The following is a 24,960-nucleotide window of genomic DNA, read 5'->3' on the forward strand; positions in this document are numbered from 1 at the left end:
GGTCCAACATTCCTCTACTTAAGGAGTCAGATAAGTCAACTTTTACCAAACATAAACTGTGACAACCTATTTCAGGCCTCATGTGTTTGTATCCCAAAGTCAGGGATAGGAAATATGTAGGCCCCCATATGCTTTTGGACCGCAGCTCCCAGCTAAGAGTTAAGTCCAACAATACCTCAAAGACTGCATAATTTTAATCTTGCCTTAAAAGATGCTAGATGCTAAAGTGGATATGCTCCTATAACCAGTCCCTCTTTGGAAACTTGCCCAGAACATGGCGAAGTAACTTTTTGGACTCCACCTCCCAGAATCCCCCAGCCAGCATGACCAGTACCCATGCTCTGTCCTCGTTCTTCCACCCACCCACCCACCCCACCACAATAATTTCTGTTATAATCTTACATTGACAAAAGTTACACAGTTCTCCCAGTTTCCAAATGGGACGAACTTAATAATATGCATATTATCGCCTGCCTATACATTTAATGCATGTGCCTCGGTACTATTTATAACTTTCTTTTTTCCTTTTTTTCCACAGGAGGATAAACCTTACTATTTACAATATATAACAAGAGAGAGCAATTAATATTTGCATTAACATAAATAGAGTTTTAAATACTCACAGAACCCCCCCCCCCCCCCTCCGTTGCGTGAATTAATTACACAAGGAAGAGGGTTTTTTTCCCCACTCAGTAGTTCATTTGCTCCTTTGCCTCTCCTTTTAAAAGCTACGAGTCTAAGCATGCTTACTCTAGAGGAGCAGGTCCTTCTGAATTCAGTGAGACCAGGGGCCCATACACACCACGCAATTGTAGTGTCATGATTCCACTTTAACTGCCATGGTTCTGCCCTATAGAATCCTGGGATTTGCAGTCAAGGGAGGGATGTTTACAATTCTCAGCCAGACTGCTCAGCAAGTTACAAACTCCAGGGTTGCACAGCATGAAACCATGGCCATTAAAAGTGTAATAATAATGCTGTAGTTGTGTAGTGTGAATGGGCTCCAGCTTCTGGGGAACCATGCACCGGACAAGTCTGTAAAACATCCTCTTCACATGCTCATTTTCTTCTCTCCCCACAGAGTTGCACACAATGCTTAAACAAAACAATTGAGCACATGAGGCGTACACAACTTGGCCCCAACACTGCCAGAAGTGTCAAAACTTTGAACACCCGGGCCTAAGGCTGCTGCCACACTGAAGAATTAATTAATTAATTAATTAATTAATTAATTTCATTTGCATGCCACCTTTCTCCCAGCAAGGGATGCAAGGTGGCTGACAATGCAGTTTTGACACCACTTTAACTACCATGGCTCTATTGGTATGGAATCCTGCAATTTGTAGCTTGTTGTGGTGCCAGAGCTTTCTGCCAGAGAAGCTAAATAACCTCACAACACTACAACATCCCACAATTCCATAGCATGGAGACATGGCGTTAAATAATTGCAAACTGCATTAATTCTGCAGCGTAGATGCACCCTTAATGGAGTTGCTAGTCTCCAACTACAGCCAACTCCCTTGAATACCTGGAACTCACATTAAGTGTTGATTCAAAAACTGTTCCATTGCATCAGTAGATCTACAAAAAGTGACACTCAAAAAAGGACTTAGGACTCAAATTGCTATTGTTCATCTGTTAAAAAATGTCTGGACTTCAAAATGTTAATGGGGTGGGGAGAATATCGGAAAATATTTGGGGGGGGGAAGGTTCTTGTCAAGCAATCCAAAGCAATGATGAGACTCTTTATAGTCTGAGACTTACTCTCTACAAAATTTGCAAATTATCGTTTGCTTTTTGGGCTTTTTGCACAGAAAACAGTATTATCTGTCCACAAAATAATATTCTAGCAATATTAATATAGTAATATAATATGATTCCATGTGCAGAAAAATGCTTTCTGCACAAAAAATGCTACATGCAAATTTTACACAGAATAGCACTCAAACAGAATAGTCTGAAAGCTGCACAGTTTTTAAAACTTTCTCACAGAAAATTGCTAAAATTACTTACTGCTTCCCTCAAAAGAGAAAAGGAGCAAAAAATTACATCCCTAATGTTGCCAGTCTTTTTCATGCTGGGTATGAGCATGAAACTCTGGGTATGAGCATGACTAAATGTGCATCTACACACTAGAACTAATGCAGTTTGACACCACTTTAACTGCCATGGCTCAATCCTACAGAATCCTGGGATTTGTAGTTTTGTGAGGCAACCAGCACTCTTTGGCAGAGAAGAAGAAAGTGAGACAACATGCAAGCCTTGACACATCTGGCAAGGGTTCCATACTCCTACAACCAGATATCTTCCTAATGAGGACCAACTGGGATTGCCCTGTGCCGTCCACATCCCAAAACTGTAAAGAACATGACCTATCCCAGGTTGGTAGCAAAAATTAAACACTTTGGGGAACAAAAATCCATGTGCAAGCAAAATTGGGGGGGGGGGCGAGAGAAAGCAGACACCCAGGAGAACATAATACCACATTGAAACCATAAGAAGGTCCTTCTGAAAGACTTAATAAATAACTGTTCAATATTTATATTTAGGCATATATATATATATATAAACTTATTCACACTGAATAATAGGTTTGTATTAAGTCTTAAATTTTGCTTTTAAAAATATCATTTGCACATTGCTTCAGGACTGTCCTTTGGGTGGAAAATGACAGTTTGGGTGATGCGTTTTAGCCATGCAAAACGATGCCAAGCTGCCAGGACAGAGAGGGAACAGATGTCAGTGGGTCTTGCGTTTCAACACCAGTCGCTGATGGTCTCTAAAAGGTGCCCAAAAGCTACATCTTCCATGTTTGCAGAATCCTGGACTGACCAATGGAAACATGCCATTCTCTTACTACTTTTCTGCCGTCCTCAACAGTAATGAGGTTGGTGGTTCCCAAGATAACACAGACCAGCCAAATCCATGCCCTCCCCATACAGGCACAATAATATAGCTTAGATACAAGTGGCTACTTTATTATTATTATATTATTATTATTATTATTATTATTTGAAAGAAGCTCCAAGAAAAGAGAGACATCCTTGGAAGATTGGATCACCCTCCCAGACAAGCAAGTGAAAACCACGCCAAAAACTTCTTGTCCATTTCCCAGGGGGAAAGCAGGTCAATAGGTTAAACTAGAGAAATTGCTACTACTGGAGAATCAGAAAGTGCCCGCTGCCAATACTACTTCTGACGCAGACTCTTTGCCAGGAGGTTTGCCAGCTGCTTCTGATCCAAGTAGTATTGTTGAAGAAAAGTCACCACCTCCCAGTCGCAAATTGTAACATCCCCATTGAAACCGGCAAAGGAATGTCGAGTAGCCCACAACCATCAGTGATCATTTGTTTTGGTCATTTCAGTTTATTCTTAGAAATTCCCTCTCTCCTCCTTGATCTTCATCAGCCGGTCACACGCAGCTTCCAAAATATTTGCATTGCCCTTTGTTCTCCTCCAAACTCTAATGCGTATGCCCCTAGTGGTTTTCGAGAAAGTTAAAGGCACACACAGAGCTCCATGCCAGTTAATACTCCTGCCACTACCAAGGGTCAACAGCATCCTGACTGATGGAGACAGCTCAGGAGAAAACATCTTGCCTCAAATGTCCAGGCAACAAAACTGTCTGTAAGGCAATAGGTTTCCCCAGAAGGTGACTTGTCAGATCGCATTTCAGAAAACTGGGAATTAAGTCCATATTGGGGATCTAAAGCAGCCATCACAGGGTGACCCAGGAGTAATACAAGGTACAAAATCCAGGAGATGTAGAAGAGACAGGTGGCAGAAGTATATAGGAAGTTTTGAAAGGCCTCTAGTGGTTTGTATCATCAGCAGAGTAGATGATGAGGGTGGTGAGTGAAAAAGAAGTGGATTGTGATGGAGCATGTAATGAGAGAAGAAATTCCCACAATGTCCACTACAAAGTGCAGGTGGCTGTAGCCGCCACTCCTCTCTGAGGAACCCCAATGTCTCTCCCTGCTTTCAAGTAGGCATGATTTCTACTCCAGGAGATGCAAGAAACAGGATGTTCCTTCCCAATTTCAGTTCTTGTGTCATCAAGAACACCCATCATCCCCATTCCCTACACCTTTCCTTCAAAATTTCTTAGTGCGTCTTCTCACTCGCTTTTAGTTCCTTATGGAGGTTCTCATGGTAACCAGGCCAGAGGACCAAAATTCAGTCAAAGCTACCAGCTTTAACTCCTGAGCAGACTCTTTAATTTAGCTCCAAGGGTTTGTAAGTGACAGAGGTGAGATAGCGACTAAAAGCAAGGCCAGTTCCATCCAGTCAAGGTAAACCATTTTGGTGAGGCTTTTGGCAACAACCTCCAAAATAAGTGTCCCGCTCTACACAGGAGGCACTTAGATCCATCCCCTTGAACTTCCAAAATCAGTTGGGATGGCATAAAAGGGAGAAAGAGTCAAAGAAAACCATACACCTGGGTCACCGGTACCCTAAAAAAGTGCTTACATCATCCCGGAGTAGCCTTCGGTCGTCCCACCACCACCAAGAAATCCGTCAAAACCCTGTTTCACCTCCATGGATGCTTGTCATTGAATGGCATCGCCTATCGTTGAGGGATATCCACTGGATGATACCACAGGCTCATCAGTCTTTGCATGTATAGACTTCCTCTCTTTGGGTGCATTGCTTGCACTCCACATAACAGCACCAACGGACCTGACACTGGCAAGGCCTTGTCACCACGCGGCTCTGGGTGTTGTGGCCACGGCCACAGCAGATGCTCTCACAGTTCTTGTCTTTGTAACACTTCCTGCCCCATGTGCCGGGGGAATACCTGCTCATCAGGCAAAAGCTTGGGGAGTCATCAATATAGACAAGGTCTGTAGTCCTTGGGATTTGGTCACCCTGGCCTGCGATGGATTTCTTGGGCGGGGAGATGTCGCCCTCGCCCGTTGCTTCGTTGGTGGTGCTGCCCACTTTGAGTGCTGTCTCGTATTTCTGCTTCAGCTGCTTGCCAATCTCATGGAACGGAGAGAGCTGTCGCCAGCACGTCCGGACAGTACAGGACCCCGAAACTCCATGGCATTTACAGGTGGTCTCAACTCCAGCTTTGATGACCTGTGGAGAAGGAGCCAAAGTTAGAATTACAGCCTGGGAATTCCAATACAGTCGGCCCTTCTTATACACTGATTTTTTATACACGGATTCAAGCATACACAGTTTGAAAATGTTCCAAAAAAGTATAAATTTACCTTGATTTTCCATTTTTTATAAGGGACACAATTTTGCTATGTCATTATATGTAATGGGACTTGAGCATACACGGATTTTGTTATACCCGGGAGATCTTGGAACCAAACCCCAGCATATAACAAGGGGCCACTTTATAAAGCAATAGTACAGGGAGAGTGGAGAACGGTGCCTCCAATGTCAATGTGGGTAATGAGTTTGCTCTGAGCTTTGTTGTTGTTGTTGTTGTTGTTGTTGTTGTTGTTGTGTGCCTTCAAGTAAATTTTGACTTATGGGCTCTAGGAGAGTAGGGATCACATCCCTGCTTGCCATGAAAACCCATTGGGTGACCTTGGACTAGTCATACTCTTCTCTCAGCCTCAGAGGAAAGCAATGATAAAACCCCTCTGAACAAAATTTTATCAAGAAAACCCTGTGATATGTTCATCTTAGGATCTCCTTAATTCAGAAATGATGTTTTTTTTTAAAGAAAAAATTCTGGGGAATTCTTAGTGCCTCATCAGACTAACATTTCTGATGATTCTGTACAGAAATTAAAGTGGCATGAATCTGCTGTAATTGTGTAAATCTAAGAAACAGATCTAAGAAAGGCAGAAAAATGCACAATAGACAGACTTTGACCTCTCTAGTCCTATCAAAAAACTATTGTCCCCTACAGAAGTCTCCTAACAGCGCATCGATGCTCCATAGGAACCATGGCTAGGATTTGAACTCTCAATCTAACAGGCATAAAGCTAGGGAAAGTGTAGAGCAACATGGCTAAGCAGTTTTCTGGGTAGAGTTGATGATCTGCACCTGACAGGTGCTTGTTGCTGTTGTCACTGTTGTTGTGTGTCTTCAAATTGTTTCCGACATATGGCAACCCTAAGGCGAACCTATCATGGGGTTTCCAGCAGCTGAGAGTGTGTGACTCACCCAAGGTCACTTAGTGGGTTTCCATGGCTGGGTAGAGAATCGAACGCTGGTCTCCAGAGTTGTAGTCCAACCCTCACATCACTGTAACATCTTCTGATAGAAGCTAACTCTCATTAATACTTTGCAAAGAGAAACACACAGTGACCTGAGAACAAGAGATGTTGTTGCTTTTTTGCATGCGAAAATGAATATTTGTAAGTTTCCTCTCCAATGTGTGAGGTTATGGGGGAGGGTACATTTTTCAATGACTTCTCACATTGCCCCCCCTCAAAAAAAAACTCTGCAAAATTGTTTTTCTGCAAATAAAATAGCACTGCTTTTACATAAAGGCATTCTTGCACAGAAAATACGTGTCTCTCTGTGCTAAACACAGAATTATGACACAGAAAATACATGTTTTTCTATGCTAAACCTGAATTAATGAATTTTTCATGAAGTAATCCCACAATCCGAAAAGTGGTTGACCTTTTTCAGAGCAAGGCATCTTGATCAGTCAAGAAATCCCCTTTTGCTACAGACAAGAAATTTAGGGGGTAATCTTCACCTCCCTACTTCTGAGAAGCTAGCTGTCTCAGATTCTAAAATGGGAAGGGTCGTTTATACAACACATCCAAGTACAAAGGAAATTCCCTTTACAGAGAGGTCTGTTTACCCCAGCATTTTCTACACCAGTGCTTCCCAAAGTTTGGTCCTCTAGGTCTGTGATTCCCAAATTCTGGCCTTCCAGGTGTTTTAGACTTTGGCTCCCAGAAACCCAGACCATTGGCCAAGATGGTTGAGGCTTCTGGGAGCTTGGGGTCCAAAACATCTGGAGGAGAAGAGTTTAGGAATCACTGCTCTAGTCTGACCAACATTCAGTAGTTCTGGGAGCTGAAGTCAAAAGCATCTGGAGGACCAAAATTTGAGAACCACTGATTTACACCAATGGTTTCCAATTTGAATTCTCAGATTAGGAAATTACGATTAGGGATTTTTGGAAATGTAATCCAAAAATCTGGAGACCCAGGTCTGGAAAACATGTCTCTACAACAAAGGCTTCCCAGCGTTTGCAAAAAAAAGGGGGACCCAGGTTTGGGAAACACATCTCTACAAAAAAAGGCTTCCCAAAGTTTCCAAAAAAAGTTTTGTTTCAGCTCTTATCTGGAGATGGTGGGAATGGGACCTTTGGTCCGCAGCGCAAATGCTCAACCACTGAGCCACCTGCAGTGAACCCAGAATCCGTGTCAGCAAGTCGGGGAGTCCAATTCTCCTAGCTCACCAAGCCTAGCAAGCAATTGGTTTACATCCAGCCTCCAAGCTCTTGTTTTCCAGAAGCGAAACACAGGCGCTTAGATGGGAGATGCCAGGCAGTGAACATTATTCCACCCTGGGTAACAGCCTCCCCTTTCATACCACCCTTCAGACTTGTAAGACAGGCTTGACCAGACATACCTCCAGGGGGGGAATGGGGGGGCGTGAGTGTGAGAGAAGGGGTCAGCCCTTCTGGGGATTAAGGAACTTAGCAACGCTCCAGAGAGATGTAGCCAGAAAGTCATGCTTAATGATACTTTGAGAAAACCAGGCAAGCGAGGGGAGGGAGAGATTTAATTAAAGCATCAGTTAACTCAGACCTGGCGGAACAAATCAAGTGGGCTAATGCTCCTGACTTTTCATTAAGGGGATACCAAGGGAGAGCTACTACCATGGAGAGAATTTGCAGAGCTCTATGGGAAGGAGACAAGGGGCAGTCATAGTCCTAAATAGAGTACAGCCCCTCAATTTAATATATATGGAGAAAAGGGATTATTAAGGAACGCTCACAAATATTGTCAATCATGGTGGGAAAGTGTGCCCAAATGCATAAAGGCCCTCCATCAATTGCATTGAGAGGGGTTTTTTTTCCCCATTTTGTTTGGTTTTTGGGGTTTTGGGGGAGGTTGTTTGTTTTTCACATTTGGGCAGTTTTTAATGAAAATTTCACAAAGGTTGGTCAGTTTTAAAAACAAACAAACCACCACAAACATATTGGCTTCTGTGCAAAAATTCATTTGGATTTTGGCATAAAACCCTGTGAAAATTTCATGCAAGAGTTCTGAAATGCAATTATTATTATTGTTATTATTATTTGCCAAAACTCTCATGATCTTGTCCAGCAAGGAGAAAGCTCAAGATAACAGTGGGCCCTTGGTAACTGCAGGGGTTTGATTCCAGGACCATCACCATAGAAAGAATGCTCAAGTCCTATTATACACAATGGCATAGTAAAATCATGTCCCTTATATAAAATGGAAAAATCAGGGTTTGCTTATTGGCAATACTGTATTTTCAAGCTGTGGATGGCTGAATTAGTGGAAGCAGAATCTGTGGATATGAAGGGCCGACTGTGCTTTTAATTCCTGTGCGTGAGAACTGAGTAAATGAAACACCAAGCATGGAAAGTTACTTTTAGGATGGCAACCCCCAGAATCTAATCTAATTCTGAGAATTAAAGCCAGCAGGGGGATTCTGGGAGCAGTTATCGAGAAGATAACTTTTCAAATGTCTGGTGGAGAACATCCAGTATCACCACATGCCACCAGAGAGGAAGCCTCCCAAGTTCTCATTCCGCAGTTCCCCACCCTGAAGCCAACTACGGGTCCCAGAATGCTTGAATGTAGTCAGATGAATGTGGCAGGAAGGGGGAAATTACTTCTTTTTAATTAATAAACAATCATCTCCATATTCTGAAGCTTTCAACCCTCAACAGGGAGAGGAGGAGCTTGGAGACATCCTCCCGGCTAATGACCTCATCTCTTGTGCCAGACAAACTCGCCTTGTCACTGGCGTTGAGGTCATACGGCAAGGACTTAGCAAGGCATGAAAAGTGCACAACGAAGCCAGGGCGGCTGATTATTTCACCGCTTGTGGCACACTCACACCACTGAGCCCCGGAGGGTGTGAAGGGGGGAAATCCATCAGGGAGCTTCTCTCAATTTTGTAAAACTGGGCAGTGGCGGGGGGGAGTGAGAGAGTTGTTTTTTATTAACTTGGCAGTGGAAGAGTTGCATCACTTGGGAACCATTTTCTAGTTTCGGGGCAGACAGGGAGAATGTTCTCCTAAGCCAGAAATAGTGAGCAATTTCACCAGTTGCTTGCTCAAAGGACCGGGGGTATTAACCCGTCTACCAAGCCTCCGGAGACCCGTTACCATCAGGCATGTTTATATGGGTAATGGAAAAACAACATTCCACACCACTGCCGAGAGACCACCAAGCTGGGGTTGTGGAGAAGACATCTTCAGAAATTCCTACAGGCACCTGGCCAGGGCACAGCGAGGCACTGCCTTTATTTATGGCAGAGATGGGCTACCTGGGCCAGTGCTGCCTCATGCCTTCCCCATGCTAAAGGTGAATCCTTTCTGAGTTTTAGTCTCAAGTTTAAAGGAAATGTTCAAGATGTTAAGCAGCCTCAGATGCCTCCTTTAAAGTCTCAGCTAAAATCCAGAGCAGATCTGCTGCCCTAATTGACATGGAAGCCCACAACTCTTCACCAAATATGATCCACCAGATCATTATAGACTGGAAGTCCCATGATCCCTCATTGTTGGCTATGCTAACTAGGTCTGATAGAAGCTGCAGGGGCTGCAGGAGAAGGATGTGTAGAAAGGCCATGGTCACCCATCTTTATGGAGTTTAATAACTCATCCATCTCTCCAGGAATGGTAGGAGTGGAGATAAGGAGTTTTCAGTAGTGTCAGCTCACCATTCTTAGGATTCTTGAGACAGTGTCTCCAAGAGATGAGATCCTAGATCTTGCATCAGAGTCATAGTTATAGCTATGCTCCACCTCTTAAGTTTCCACCTTAAAAGCCAAGCAGATGTACCAAGCAAAAGCGTTCTGTGATACCAGCAAGAAGGGCATCGTGGACAGGCATAATCTTCTCCCACCAGTGAGGAATGGTGAAATGAAGAGTTGCAACAGGTCCCTGCTTCTGTCCCCTACACTATCACTTGCTGGCAGGAGGAGGCTGCAGTGCCCTCCTCAGTAGTGTCACAGAAGTCCATCATGCAGATATCTAACTGGCTTTTCGGGTGGGTTTCTGGGCTATTTGTGGTTGTGACAATGGTGCCACCATCACCAATGTGAATACAAAGCAGTTACAATGTCGTACGTCCAGTTTACAACATCCTGCCTAAACAGGATGACAACCATACAGTTGGTGGGTGACTAGGGGTCCATTCACACCACAGAATTACAACATTATTATTCCACTTCCACTGCCATGGTTCCAACTGATGGAATCATGGGATTAGCAGTGTAAGGAAAGGCATTTCCCTCTGGTAAACTCAAGGCTGGACTTTTGCCATGTGCAGTACATTGGGCTAACTTTTTACCAAGTTTGGAAATTTAAGCTAGTTCAAAACACAGCAACCAGATTGGTTACTGGGACATCCAGGAATGATCCCATAATACCAATATTAAAATCACTCCACCGGCTGCCAATTAGTTTCTGAGCAAGGTACAAGGTGTTAGTTATTACCTTTACAGCTCTACATTATTTGGATCCAGGCTACCTACGGGATTGCTTCCTCCTGTATAGTCTGCCTCATACACTCAGGTCCTCTGGGGGACATTTACTCCAGTCAGCCAGAACCAGGCTGGCAACTGTCACCCAGAGGACTTTTTCTTCAGCCACTCCTAGATTGTGGGATGACCTGCTGGAAGAGATCCCACCACTGAATAAACTGTCTGAAATTAAAACAGCATTAAAGACCAGTCCCTTCTAGCAGGCCAATCTAGATGATTTTTAAATTGTGAATTTTAAATGTGGATTGTTTTAATATGTAGGTGTCTTATTTGTTCTTTTAAACTGACACATGTTTTTAACTAGTGTCAATCTATTGTTGTTCCTGCCTTAATCCATGGGGAGAGGTGGGTAAGAAATAAATAATAAATATTAAATGTATTTAATCATTGTTGTTGTTATTATTATTTTATTCTTCTTCTGGAAACCATGCTAAAATTATGTGGTGCAACTATAACTCTAGATGCCTGAACAAGGTGTTTTTTATAACACTCAGGAGATCCAAACAGACACTCAGGCTCTCACAACCCAGTGCCACCCCCCATAGCAACACTCCCACGAAGCTTCGGGTCTGATTAACACGCTGGTCCAAACTAAATCTTATTAGCATCAGCTTACCTCAAGCAGTCCCCCCACCATCAAACACTTCTTTCTCCAATGCAGGACTTCTTTGTTTTCCCTGAAACCTAATCTCGGCTACTTGAGCCAGCTCTGAACCATCTACAATCGGGCGACACCAGTCGCAAAAGCCTATGGTGCAACAGAGACACTGCACTCTGGCCATTTCCCACAAGAAATCTGGGGTGTCAAACTACAACTCCCATCATCCCCAGACAGGCCATCAGAAGAGGACAGCAAGTTCACTGGTCAGAGTTGTGTTCTTCCTTCAAATCTCATCCATCACAGGAACGTAAAAAGAGATACCACAATTTCCCCCCAAAATCAATCTCTGTGAAATCTTTCGTTCGGTACAAGAGGAAAGAGTAGGACCTTTTCTATTTTCATTGTTTGTTATGCAAAAGATAATATTCTTTTTTGCAAAGTACTTTTGCATTATGTTTTTTTTTTAAAAAAAGCCCTCCACAATGTAAAAAGTCAACAAAAATGGGCAAGAATGCTTGTGGTTCAACCTAGTGGGTAAGAAACATTTGAACATTTTCATTCTTGCATGCAAGAGAAAATTACACAAAGATGTACACCCCTGATCCAGCAGTCCTTCCTGAAAACCTCCTCATGTCCACCAAAACTTTTGCTTAATTTCATTCTTTTTCCCTTTTCCTCTTCATCTCCATTTCCTTTTTTATCATGTCTTCTTAAACTGTAAACCTAAGGATATACACCTCTTTTATTATTATGGCTGATATATAAAGCTGCTTTAAGACACAGTATTCCAGATGAAATCTGACCAAAACAGAGTAGAATGATACTATTACTTCCCTCGATCTAGATATTGCACTCCTATAGATGCAGCCTAGAATTGCATTGGTTTTTCTAGCTGCTGCATAGCACTGTTGACTCATGTTCAGCTTATGCTTTACTAAGACACTAAAATCCATTTCACATGTACTGTTGTCCAGCCAGGTGTCACAATGTTGGTTCCTGCCCAAGAAATGCAAGAGAGAAGATGCAACACCTCTTTGGCTTCAACACTACCATTCCACACTGGCCAAAACACACACACAAATACTCTATGATCTACCTCCAAGGGTCACACAACCCCAGCACATTCTCACCTTCATGCCCACCAAGTTGTTGTGAAAGTCCACCCTGGCACGTAGGTCCTTGTTAGACTTCTTCCCAAGGAACTCCTTGACAAATTTGTTGCTGTACTTGAGATTGTCACCACAGCCGCCCCACTGCCAGGCCTCGCGGTTCTCCAGGTCAGGGGCTTCGTCACAAGTGCAGCGCTCCATGCGCCCAGCACTGCAAGCCTTGGCCATGGCATGGGTGAGCCCTGCTGAAGAGATGGCATAAAGGAAGGCTGTCTCCTTAAAACCTGCAAGAAAGGATAACAAGAGTGACATTGTTTCCTTAAAACAGTGGTGGTTACGATTGCAGACTTGTCGATATATACTGCTTTTCCAAGAGATGTGCACTCATGTTATCTGGCTTATGATTCAGCTGAAGAATCTCAGGGTCAACATTCATCATTTATTTTTTGCAGAGATGCTTTCCTAACAGGTGAAAGACACCTCTTTGTCATAGTACGTGCTTGTCATCTTGTACGCATCTTGAGTTTTGGGAGTGGACACTGGAAATGAAACAGGCTTAATTTACAAGTCTGATGGCTAAGGAAATCCTGTTGTAGGAGGAAAACAAAATTAACTGTAGGAAATACAGATTCCCCACAATCTTTATTTTGATCCTCAGTTTTGTTTTAAGATAGGGAAAAGGTTCTAGTCCTGATGGGTGGAAGACTGCACTTGAAAGCATCAGAAGGTTCACTGAAATCTCATAAGCCTGGGGGTGCTGACAACTAAGCTTTCTAGTAGTTGGTGGGACTACTACTAACTAATAAAAGAAGGGGAATCATACAAAGTATTTGTGTCTACTGTATATACTCATCTAGAAGTCTAAAACTTTATGCCCAAAAATTGACCCCAGGTTGACTTATTTACAGGTCACTATGGTAATGTTCAATTTTCACTGTAAATAAATGCCACACACTCAAAGTGCTGATGCCAACTATGTGCTCAATTTACTTTTTGCAAAATCCCCCTTCAGCCCTCTTGACCTGCACTGTATATTGGGTTTGTCTTTGGTGGAAATTGGGTTGTGCTTCATTCTCTGAGTCCCAGACCTAGATGATACCAAGGAGGCTCCTGCACTCATATCCTGGCTGTGGACTTCACACAGGCATCTCTTTGCCTACTGTGAGAGCAGAATGCTGGACTAGATAGTACCTGGGTAACTGATCCTTCTCAACATCCTCATGAGCGAACCTGGCCCTCTCAACTGCTACCTTCTTTAAATTCAGGTCTAGCATCAACTGCTCATCACACAGACAAACTGCTAGCACATGGAGCAGGGGTAGGCAATCTTTTTGAGCCAGGGGCCGGGTTGCTGTCCCTCAGACAACTGGGGGGCCGAAGCCAAAAAAAAAATAATTTTTAAAAATAAATAAATAAATAAATATATAAATAAACCAGGACAAATGTAGGACAAAATTTTCAAATGGAAGACACTTTTTTATAAAAAATGGAGGACACGTGAAAAAATTTGCTGATTTTTTAAAAAATGTTAATATAAATGCATGTTTTTGAGGCTTCTATAGACAATTGCCCCCCATGTCAGGGCGGCAATCGGCGGCAGGACCGGGCTGGGGCTGGTCCCAAGGCCTCACCGGGCCGCATCCGGCCCACGGGCCGCAGGTTGCCTACCCCTGACATGGAGGTTCCAGGTTGCACTCTCCATAAGCAAGCCCTACCACCTTGCAACCCAAGAAAGAAGCCCCCCTGCACCCATCCAAAGTCTCAGATAGTCCCTTTTTCTAATGTCAGAATGGGACAGCAGCAGGAATCCTAGAGTTGGAAGAAACCCCAAGGGCCATCCAGTCCAACTCCCTTTTGCCATGCTGGAAAGACACCATCCAAGTCTTCCTGAGCCATCCAGCCTCTGCTTGACCAATGCTGCCCCCAACTCCAACTGTCCCCCACTTTTGCAGTGCCCCTTTCTCACCTCTCTTCAGCAGGCTGGCCCTGTACCGGCCTTCGAGGGTGCAGTTCCAGCGCTCAAAGCGGAACTGATACTGGCATTCCAAGGCACTCATGCTAATGGCCTCCATGAGGGTCTCGGCCACGCCAGGGTCTCGCCGGCACATTCTCCTCTGCTTCTTCTCCAACTTCAGGCGGTCGCACACTTTGTAATGGGCTTTGACAGCAGCTTCCTCCATTTCTGAAGTCAGAGGGAGGATGGTCAGGGGTTCATTCCCAGTCAACCTGAGGAGGGAAGAGGGTGCCGTGAGTCATTCAGAGAACTTCACCAGCACAGACAGGGCTAGCTACCTGATGTAGCATGCATTTCCATGATCTGAGGGTGCATCTGCACTGTAGAGTTAATGCAGTTTGACACCACTTGAAGTTATGTAGCTCCATCCTGTGGAATCCTAGGATTTGTAGTTTTACAAGGTCTTTAGCCTTCTCTGCCAAAGAGTGCTGGTGCCTCACAAAATTGCAAATCCTAGCATTCTGTAGGATGGAACCATGGCAGTCCAAGTAGAATCATAGAATCATAGAATTGTAGAATTGGAAGTGACCACAAGGGCCATCCAGTCCAACCCCCTGCCATGCAGGAACTCTCAATCAAAGCACCCCCGACAGATGGCCACCTAGTCTCTGTTTAAAGACCTCCAATGAAGGAGACAAGTAGTGTCAAACTGCATAATTTTTACAATGTAGATATACCCCAAGACAGCAGATGTCAAGGATGTCATATCAATTCATGCTCTTTAATACCTGGCACACAACTATAAATCAAGGTGGACAAAGTGTGGTACAAGGACCACATTTGTGGCCCCCAATTTGCTCCTTTTGTGGCCCTCAGCTCCTCCAGAAACCTTGGATTGCCCTTTTTACTGCCTGACCCTTCAAAATGGAAATCTGCCTTTCCTGACAGCCTGCAGAAACAGCCTTCTGCTCCGTTTAACATCCAAACATACTTATCAGTGGACTTCAATTTAATTTTTAACATGTTGGGGAGGCCAAGCAGCCCCCAGAGAGTCCCAGGGATAGGGCCCCTGAATCCCCCACACTTATCCACTTCTCACTTAGTTGTAAAAATCATGGGGATGGAATTCAAAGGCAAAGACATGTTCATCTGGAATATCATGTATGTAAAGGGATCCCATTGCATATTAAAAACTAAAAACAAATCAGGCAGAACAACAGTCTTGAGAATACTATTACCTTAGTAGGTGATAGTCTCTTCCCAGGAGCATATGTCCCCAATATCACTAGTCAAAGTTCTCAAAGCAAACCCACAATCTGGATGTCAAACTAGATGTTAAGGGGGATGTGCATTTCTACAGTCAGATTTGCAAATTAAGCCCATGGTTACCTTCCACAGACCAATTACAAAATAAAGATGGAAAACAAGCAAGGAAAGTAAGTGAAGAAAAGCACAAAGAGATTTCTTTCACCTGTTTTTTTGCAGGGGGACCACTTCTGCAAAGAAGAAAACAAAACTGTATTATATAGTTTGATCCTGATGCACAGAGAGAAAGTGTGTGAGAGAAGTCTGATCCAGTGATGCTGCCCTCCTGGCTATCACCTTTCGAATCTGAGATGCTCACTGGGGATTGTACTCTAATATCTTGTGTCCCAGATTCCATCTCTAAAATGCAATGGTGTGCAATGTGTGCATGCCACTTTGTAAGGAAAAGTTGTGTGTTTCATGCAGATAAAATTTCTGTTCAAGTATTATTTTGAATAAATGGAGGCAAATGCACAGAAAGAAACCCATCTGGCATCTCAGTCTCCCACCAAGGCATATTTGAGGAAGCTCAAGAATCTTTCATTGAGCATCTCATTGTGCCAAGACAACCAGTCACAACTAGAATGTCACCAATGGCAAAACTTCATTATGGCCCTACCTTCAACACATCCAGATCCAAGCTACAAGCAGTGTTCCAGGCCCCAAGTTCTTGGCAAGACAGCCTTCCAAACACACACACACCAACCCAGGGAGAAGATGATCCTTCCCATTCCCGCCCAGAGGTTTTCCTCACAATACGGAGAGGCCTACTCTTCTGTTTCACACTCACACATGAACGTGCAAGGAAGGGACGCCAGAGTTCTGTTCCCAGCGCTGTATGTGACAACTTGCTGGATGGACACCAGCCTGGCATCAACTCCAGAGGAGTCAACACAAGCTGCAAGAACATCTGTTGGAACTGTGACCAGTTCAGCTGGCCAGATTGCCAACTGCTCCAATCTCTATCTTAGTTCAGGGCTTTCTCCCATCTAGGTGCAGAGGACAAAACAAGGCAACAGTAGAACCCATACGCTTGTGCATCTTTCCCAGCACAAAAGTAGTAGTAGTAAAATACGATTTCCAGCACCAGAATTAAGAAATTCAACCAGCTAGGAATTTCAGTACATTATGTGAGAGTCCTACTGTTGCTACACCTGCTCTAAAGGCATTCTGGTCCTCGGAGAACTATCCATTTAGCTGTGATTCACTGACCTCCCCAGTCTCTTTTTTGAGGTTTAGCTTGTTGTTCTTGTTATGCGCCTGCAAGTCAACTCTGATTTGTGGTGATCTTGTCCTAGGGATTTCTTGGCAAGATTTATTCAAAGGAAGATTCTCATTGGATTCATCTAAGGCAGAGCAAGAGTAACTTGTCCAAGATCACCAAATAGGTGTCTATAGCTAGCATGGTGGAAGATGCCAAATACCTTCTCTTGTGGTTGTTGCTGTGTGCCTTCAAGTTATTTCTGACTTATTCCAACCCCAAGCCAACCTTACCACTGGGTTTTCATAGCAAGTTTTGTTCAGAGGGGGTTGATCTTTGCCTTCCTTTGAGGCTGAGAGAGTGAGACTTGCCAAAATTCACCCAGTGGATTTCTATGGCTGAGCAGAGATTGGTCCCTGCTCACCCAGTGTCCTACTTCAATGCTTACCCCACTCCACCAAGTACACTTCCAATACACTATAAATTACCAGGTTTCAAATTAAAAGTCAGACTCAATCTTCATTTGGCCACAGAATCCCACTGGGAGACCTTGGGCAAGTCACACTCTCTCAGCCTCAGACCAAGGCTACAGCAAACCTCCTCTGAAGAAATCTTTGCAAAGAAAACCCTGTGACAGATTTACCTTAGGTTTGTCATAACTTAGAAATGCTTTGGAGGCACATAGCAACAAATAGATTTTCTTCCTTTATGATATTGGGGGAAGCTGATGCCCATCTATGCCAGTTTTGCAGCCAGAAGGGAAATAAATCTGTTCTACTGAAACGGGCCAGTACTAAGAATGCCACATAAGGACTATCCCAGGCCCTAAGAGTTTAGGGCCAAAACCTGAGACTTAGGGATGATCCCTTGTGATGTCACAAGCCATGAGTCTGTAAGTATGATGCCTTAAGCATCAACCACAGCTGTACAGAATATGCCATTCAAATAATTTTTTTGAAAAAAGACCAAGTCTAACAAATGCAGAAAAGAAATATATATTCTTTTTTAACCTTCTTTTTTATTGTTTACCAAAATATACAACATTCTTTGTCAGCTATATACAATTTTCAGCTTTTATGATAATGGGAAATCGATATTACACAAAGCAAAAGGAGAGGGGAGGACTCATGTTCACGGATCTTCGAAGTTAGCACTTTTGCCCTGAGATTCCTCTCTCTTGTTATAAAGACTAAGTACTGAACATTAACACAGAAGTTACAAGAGCCATCTTTTCCCCAATTGACCCCTGGCCTGCCAAAGGAAAGTCCCTCTCCACACATAGAAACTTGGCTTCAGACCATTGTTGTGGGTGAAGGGGGTTTGTGCATGTAACAGATAAGCCACAGAGCTTTTGCTCCAGAATGTTGATATTCCATGGCCAAGGTAGTTTCTCTTTTTATAGAAAGAGCTAACAAGGACAGCCATTAAGGCCAACTCCAGGCCCACAGCTTAGGACATCAGTTGGGAGCAGCCTCTGCATGGCACCCATATAATCCCTTAAAGCCCTTTTATGCCATGCAAAGCAGGGATGGAAAGAGGGGGGTCATCCGAGGTCACTGTGCCAGAGACTCACTGAGCCTTCTTGCAGCAAGGCAGCTATTTTTGCCAGCTTTGGCACAGGTTCCCCAGATACTCCCACTGGGCAGCCAAGTGCCAACAGCATCCCCTGCTCTCCCTGCCAGTACCTGCCTTGTTTCCATCTTGAAGTGGTAAGTCAGGTTCAGAGATTACTGAGGACAAAGGCAGCTATATTGCATGATCAAGACACCATCTCATCTCTGCATTTTCATGCCCTGTAACATCTGATAGAGGAAAACTGGGACCAAACAACCTACCTGCTCCTTTGTCTGCCCTGGCATTATTGCCTGTACTATCTCAGATGAGGAGAGTCACTACTCATGCTGTTGCGGTTTTATCATCATTTTTAAATTACGTTTTTCTCTCTAAGTGAAACTCTAGAGCAGTTTGGACCTTTTGGACTTCAGCTCCCAGAATTCCTGACTATTGGCCAAGTTGGCTGGGGCCTCTGGGAGCTGAAGTCCAAAACACCTGGAGGTTTGGAAACCACTGCTCTAGAGTTAGGATAAAGGGGGGAAAGCAGTGTTTCCCAGTTTGAACTTCATTGACTCAGCTGTGGAAAGAAAAGAGAAGGGGGCAGAACCTTGCCCTTCCCAATAGGCTCAGGCAAAAGCAAACTGCTGCAGCCTTTCCCTAGTTTGTGGTGTTCTTCCTCATGAATAACTTTTACCATCTTGCCCACACTGTGATGTTTCTTGGCCACACACATCCCAGTTTTCATCTTTAAAATATTGGATGGTATGACATTGGTTAGGTCATCCTGGAAGGTTTGACTTAATCGTTTGAAACTCATGAAAATAGAATGACAATTGCCAAATATAGCCACCTTCCCCTAGAACTGGGCACATCATTTTCCTCCCCAATACTGGGAAATTCTTCTTGTTGGTATCAGCAGTTTGGGCAAGATTTGTGGATATGATGACTGAGGGTAGGAAAAGGGAAACCAAACCAAACTTAGTATGAAGACTGACTTAGGGATCCTCTTGGAACCAATTTGTGTTTTATCCTCCCCTTGCCCTCCAATTTGCTTTTTTATTTTAATCTTCAGGAAAACTCCTCCAGAGTGAGGAAGACCCAGGACAAGAATGCAATATTTCCTTATGCCTGTCACTGCCCCACTTGACTAGATTGGGCTGTTTGCCCATTAATATTGCAGGATGATGTTTGGTATCTCAAAAATGTCTGTGGGTTGAGCGAAGAGACTTTTGATCTTTGCAGGAGGTGGATGAGTGGGTGCATCTTGTATCTTCAGCCCCAACCCGAAGTACCAGGTGGGGCTTCCGCTACCAAAGGGAGTAGCTGGCAACTTGGATGATTCTCTAGGACCTGAAACGGTTTTAATTCTTAGAGCTCAAAGTTACATCACTACAATTCTTCTTTACCTGCTATCATTTCATTCTTAAGAATGGTGGGATTCCCCGCCCCTTTGGTAGGGCTCTGAGCTGAGAACTCTTATTGCCTCACCCTAGACAACAAGTACCTGGCTTCCATGGGATGGACTCACAGCAGTTAATATGGAATCATAGTGCTATATTTCTATAGTGCAAAAGGACCCTTGGACATATGAGGCTCAGGTTCCAGAATTTGGGAGAGGGGAGGAATTTGCCCTAGACCTCCCTGGTAGATCCATTCCCAACAACTTTACAGCAATAAAGATCCTCCATAGTGGTTGCATGCCAGGGATATGCACCCATTATGCTAGACACTTTATGTATAATGGCGATATTGAGCAACCAAATGCACAGCTGATGTACATATGCATCACACACCTGCCAACTGTTCCAATTTGACAGATACAGTGGATATTCACCAATTATAGGCCCATTTAGAATAAAAGAATCATAGAGTTAGAAGAGACCCAGAGGGCATCCAATCCAACCCCATTCTGCCATGCCAGAAGACATCATCCAAGCCCTCCCTGTGAAAGATAGCCATCCAGCCTTTGTTTGAAAACCTCCAAAGGAGGAGATTCCACCATCCTCCAAAGGAGCGTCTTCCACGGTTGAATAATATGATTTATTTATACTTCCCGCTTCTCCCTACAGATTGATGTACAGCTCTTACCATCAGGAACATTTTCCTAATGTTTCAGTGGAACCTCTTTTCATATAGCTTGAATCCATTGCTCCATCTCCTGGTCTCTGGAGCAACAAGAAACAAGCTTGCTCCTTCTTCCACATGATATCCCTTCCAATATTTAAACATGGCTATCATATCCTGTCTTAACCTTCTCTTCCCCATGCTTAACATATCCAGCTACCCAAGCCATTCCTCATTTGGTGGTTTCCAGACCCTTCATCATTTTGGACACCCTCCTCAGGACACACTCAAGTTTCTCAACATTCCTCTTATCAATGACTTAGTATTTGCTATCCTTTGCAACCATACTGTGGCATAGGAAGAGTAACAGAACACAACATACATCCATACCAGGGATGTAGCCAGGGGGGGATCTCGGGGGTCGGACCCCCCCTTCCATTAGAAAAATGAATGGTGTGTGCTGCTGCGCCGCCGCACTCAAGCCCCATTATAATGGTGGCACTTAGTCTGTACCCCCCCCCTTCCTAAAATCCTAGCTACGTCCCTGTCCATACCCTTCAAGTGTCTCAATCTGACAGGGAGTGCCCCGACTAATCCTTGTCATACCACCTTTTCCGTGTCTTTTAAAACGTCCAGGGTCTTTTCTTTGTCTCCCACATTTCTCCTTTGACCGTAGCTTACTTCAATTGCTGCAAAACTGAGTTCAAAATGCAATGTGGTTTAGTCTCTGTTAAGTGGGAAAGGAGAGGAAGAAGTGGAGTCTTGCCCTTCCCAGTAAGCTCAGGCAAAAGCAAACTGCTGCAGTGTCTCCAAACCTGCATGTTATCCCTCATTAATAACTGTTATCATCTTGTATGAATGTACACTCATACTTTTCATCTTTGAAATATTGGAGTGTACATACATCCAGTCCCATATCAGCTCCATCCTCATTGAGAGGATATGTGGAGCAACCTGTAATGAGTTTAAGGCCAAAGTATTGTGATCTTCAGTTGAAAGAGAGGCTGACCCAAGTTCAGAAAGGCAGCTCAGCCCTAAAGCCACTGGGATTGCCATGAACAAGGCACAGAAACCAGGGATATTAACCTACACTTCTTGCATGCCTGAATACGTAATTTGCAAAGTTTTCTCCCCACTGGATGAGATTATGAGAATTTTTTTTTACAGTTTTTCACTTTTCATAACTTTTTTTTGTATTGTACCAGCAAGAAGAAATCCATAGATCAGGAGAAAGGCAGGATACAAATAAACAAAAGTAATTTAATATAATCTTTATAAAGATAATGGTGTATTTAAGGTTCTGGTGCAAAACATAAGTTGCTTTATTTTGTTGCAAACATGTTCTCTGCAAAACCCTCTGAGGTGCAAAAGATAAAAACTGCACAGTAGCTGGCCATTGTCTCAGTAGGTTTTTCTGATATTCGAAGACTTCCTTCCCCTCATTGAACACAACCATGCACTAAGCCAGCCTGGCTCCTATCATCCCCAAGCCACACCCGTAAACTACAGTTTAGAGTTTGAGAATCCTTATATGGAAGAAGACAACAACTCCCAGCATCCCCCAGAAACAGCTGGGGATTGATTCTGGGAGTTACAATTTTTTTTTAAAGGGGAATTCTCAAGCTCTTCTCTGTGACATGGAGATGCTATATGATTTTTGGAGCAGCATTTGCTTTAACCATTCTTGCCGCATGCAGAGTTGACCTTGTCACAGGGATGCAGGCATAAGGCTGAGATCCAGAAGCAGGGAGGGTTGTTTCTCTGTGAGCTAAAAACCTCCCTGAGGTTTGGCCAGAACAGTTTCTACAGAGAGATCAAGCTGTCCTGCCTCCAGGACCTTCATCCACAGCTCTCCATCAGCTACAGACCATGTGCACATGTCAGTCTTGGCCTGCTCCTGCCAGCGCCAGAGAATGCACACAGCTGACTTTTATACTCAGTCGCCCATTTGTCTCCTTCGCACCCTGCAACAGCTTTTGTTAGGTCACACCTCTTAAATTAAAAGACCTCCATTACAGACTGGTCTCAGGCTGGGATCAACCCTCCGCCTGCTTCCAGTAAGTGCTGTTACATTCACCGTTCCCCAAAGAGAGCACAAGCGTAGCTTGGTTGATAGTTTACGCACTTGGGATTGAACTACGTTACTAGACTGAGAAATCTGCCAGAAAATAAGTGACACAAAGACACACACACACACACACACACATTTTGTGGGTTTGGGGATTTTTTGGCATTTTTATTGACATTTCCCATATCTCACACATATACTTTGCAATAGCAGAAGGAACAGACACATAGGTCCAAACCACACTGCAGAAATACTCCAGCTTGAGATCACTTTAACTGCCCTGGAATTGTAGTTTATTTTGGCACACAGAGAATTTTGTGGTATTACTATCACAACGTAGATTTAGAATTTGGCATCTGGTTAACATGGCTAACCCTGACTTGGTATGTAGCACTTAAAATATCAACTTCCAGGAGTTAAAGGTCAGCAAAAGCGAAGATGCCCAGCCAAAGAGGTGGCAGAGAGACAGAGCTGTGTCCTGGCACTGCCAGCCTGGCTACTGTTGCAAAACCCTGGCAAAAATGTCGAATAAGGAGGTATTGGATACTTCTTTACGCCACACCAGAAGAAACAGTGGCATAACTCTTGGCTACCACTAACTTAAAAAACCAAGCGGATTCCAGCCTTTTGACCAGATAGTCCTTCTGAAAGGCCCTTGAAGCCAATCCCTGAAAGACCAGTCCAAAAATACACACAGTTATGTTGACCTGCATCAGCGAACCCATTCTGGGCATCTTCTTCTTTCCTAGAAAGACTCCAGGAGCACTAACAGTTCCTAATTCAAAACTAATGTATGTGCCTTCAAATCTCCTGTCAATTTATGGCAAACCCATGAATTTCATAGGGTTTTCTTGCACAGGGGATACTCAGAGGTGGTTTTGCCAGATTCTTCCTCTGAAATAGGGTCTAGAGCACCTGTTATTTGTTAGCGGTCTCCCATCCAAGTTCAAAGCAAAGCTGAGCTTAGCTTCCAAGATTAGACAAGGATACTGGCAATACCCATTTCGTGCAACTAATGTCAAAGCTTCAGTACTTAAACATAAAAGGACATCATAAAGGCAGGACAACTGTCATCGAGGTTTTTCGATACCTTGGCTCATTCATAAATCAAAATGGAGACTGCAATCATGAATCAAAAGAGGACTGGGACTGCATCTGCATTACAGAAATAATGCAGCTTGACACTGCTTTAACTGCCGTGGCTCCATGCAAAGGAATCCTGGGATCCATAGTTTGCTGTGGCACCAGCACTCTCTGATACAGATGGGTAAATATCTCAGAAAACTCCAAATCCTAGAATTCCATAGCACTGAGCTGTGGCAGTTAAAGCGATGTCAAACTGCACTCTTTCCGCAGTGCAGATGCAGCCAGATTTGGAAATGAAACTACTGGTACTTAAGATCCTCCAGTGTAAAGCTATCCCATTAAAGATGAACTCAGAATGTCTATGAATGAATGTGAAAGCTGGACAGTGAATAAATCTAATAGCCTGGATCTCTTGGAAGTCTTTCATTCAAAAGGTTCTTGGTTTTTGACCATGTGAGCCCAGCATCCATTTGAAACCATGGTGAAGTTTTACCACTGTGGAGCTCTTCCGCTGTCATTCACTATTCCTCTAAATAATCTTGCCAAGAAAATCCCAGAGGAGGGTCAGCCTATGTTGGCATTGACTTGAAAGCCCATAACAAGAGTGCCAGAGCGCTCTAATGCCTTCCTAAACTATACATCCCAGAATTCCATAGAACATAGTCAGGGCGGTAAAGTGGAACCACAGTGCTATAACTGGGTAGTGCGAAAAGGCCCAAAATAGGACAAACAATAGCATTAAAAACATAGCAAAGTATTTCAATCCGATCAGGACCAGTTCAAGATTGAAACCATGAGGCACAATCTAGTTATATAAAGGGATCCCCAGGTCCCTAAAAATAGACACAAGTTGATGGGTTTAAGGGAAATCGCTATCCTGAATTAGACTGACCCAAATACAAGCTGCAAAAAAAGGTTTATGGGAAAATGAGATTAGACAGAGATTCCAAAACTTGCAAAAGACTCTAAAGCTGGCTAAGCACCCTTGGTCCACAGATATGGCCAAACTTCCTTGAAGCTTTCTACATACGGCAAACAACTCAAAACTAAGATCTGAAAGCCAGCGCTCTCTTTCTATCGCCCAGTTCCCAGAGAGAGTTTGAGTGGTCAGTCTTATGGGCTCAACCCATGAAGAACTCCCTCAAGCAGTGAAGCATTCCATCACAGCAGAAGGCTGTGGCTGCACTGCAGAAATAATCTAGTTTGACACCACTTTAACTGCCAGGGCACAATGGTATGGAATTCTGAGAAATGTAGATTTAAGAGACATTTAGCCTTCGCTGTCAGAGATCTCTAGTTCCACAACAAACTACAAGTTCCAGAATTCCATACCACTGAACCATG

General features: G+C 43.7%; 1 protein-coding gene across 4 annotated transcripts in view; it reads right to left on the bottom strand.

Moving 5' to 3' along the window:
* Window positions 1-379: 379 nt before the first annotated feature.
* WNT9A (Wnt family member 9A) overlaps window positions 380-24,960 on the bottom strand; it is a 52,130-nt gene continuing 27,549 nt past the window's right edge. For 3 of the 4 annotated variants that reach the window (XM_042477261.1, XM_042477262.1, XM_042477260.1), the window contains 3 exons: window positions 14,351-14,610; window positions 12,406-12,668; window positions 380-5,082 (listed from right to left, as the gene is read on the bottom strand). In XM_042477261.1, coding sequence (XP_042333195.1) covers window positions 4,609-5,082; window positions 12,406-12,668; window positions 14,351-14,610 — 997 coding nt within the window. In that variant the 3' untranslated portion in view covers window positions 380-4,608. Of the gene's footprint in view, window positions 5,083-12,405; window positions 12,669-14,350; window positions 14,611-15,809; window positions 15,835-24,960 lie in introns of all 4 variants that reach the window. The other variant, XM_042477259.1, reaches the window with a different exon arrangement.

The sequence above is a fragment of the Sceloporus undulatus genome, chromosome 6, assembly GCF_019175285.1.
Source record: "Sceloporus undulatus isolate JIND9_A2432 ecotype Alabama chromosome 6, SceUnd_v1.1, whole genome shotgun sequence".
NCBI lineage: Eukaryota > Metazoa > Chordata > Lepidosauria > Squamata > Phrynosomatidae > Sceloporus > Sceloporus undulatus.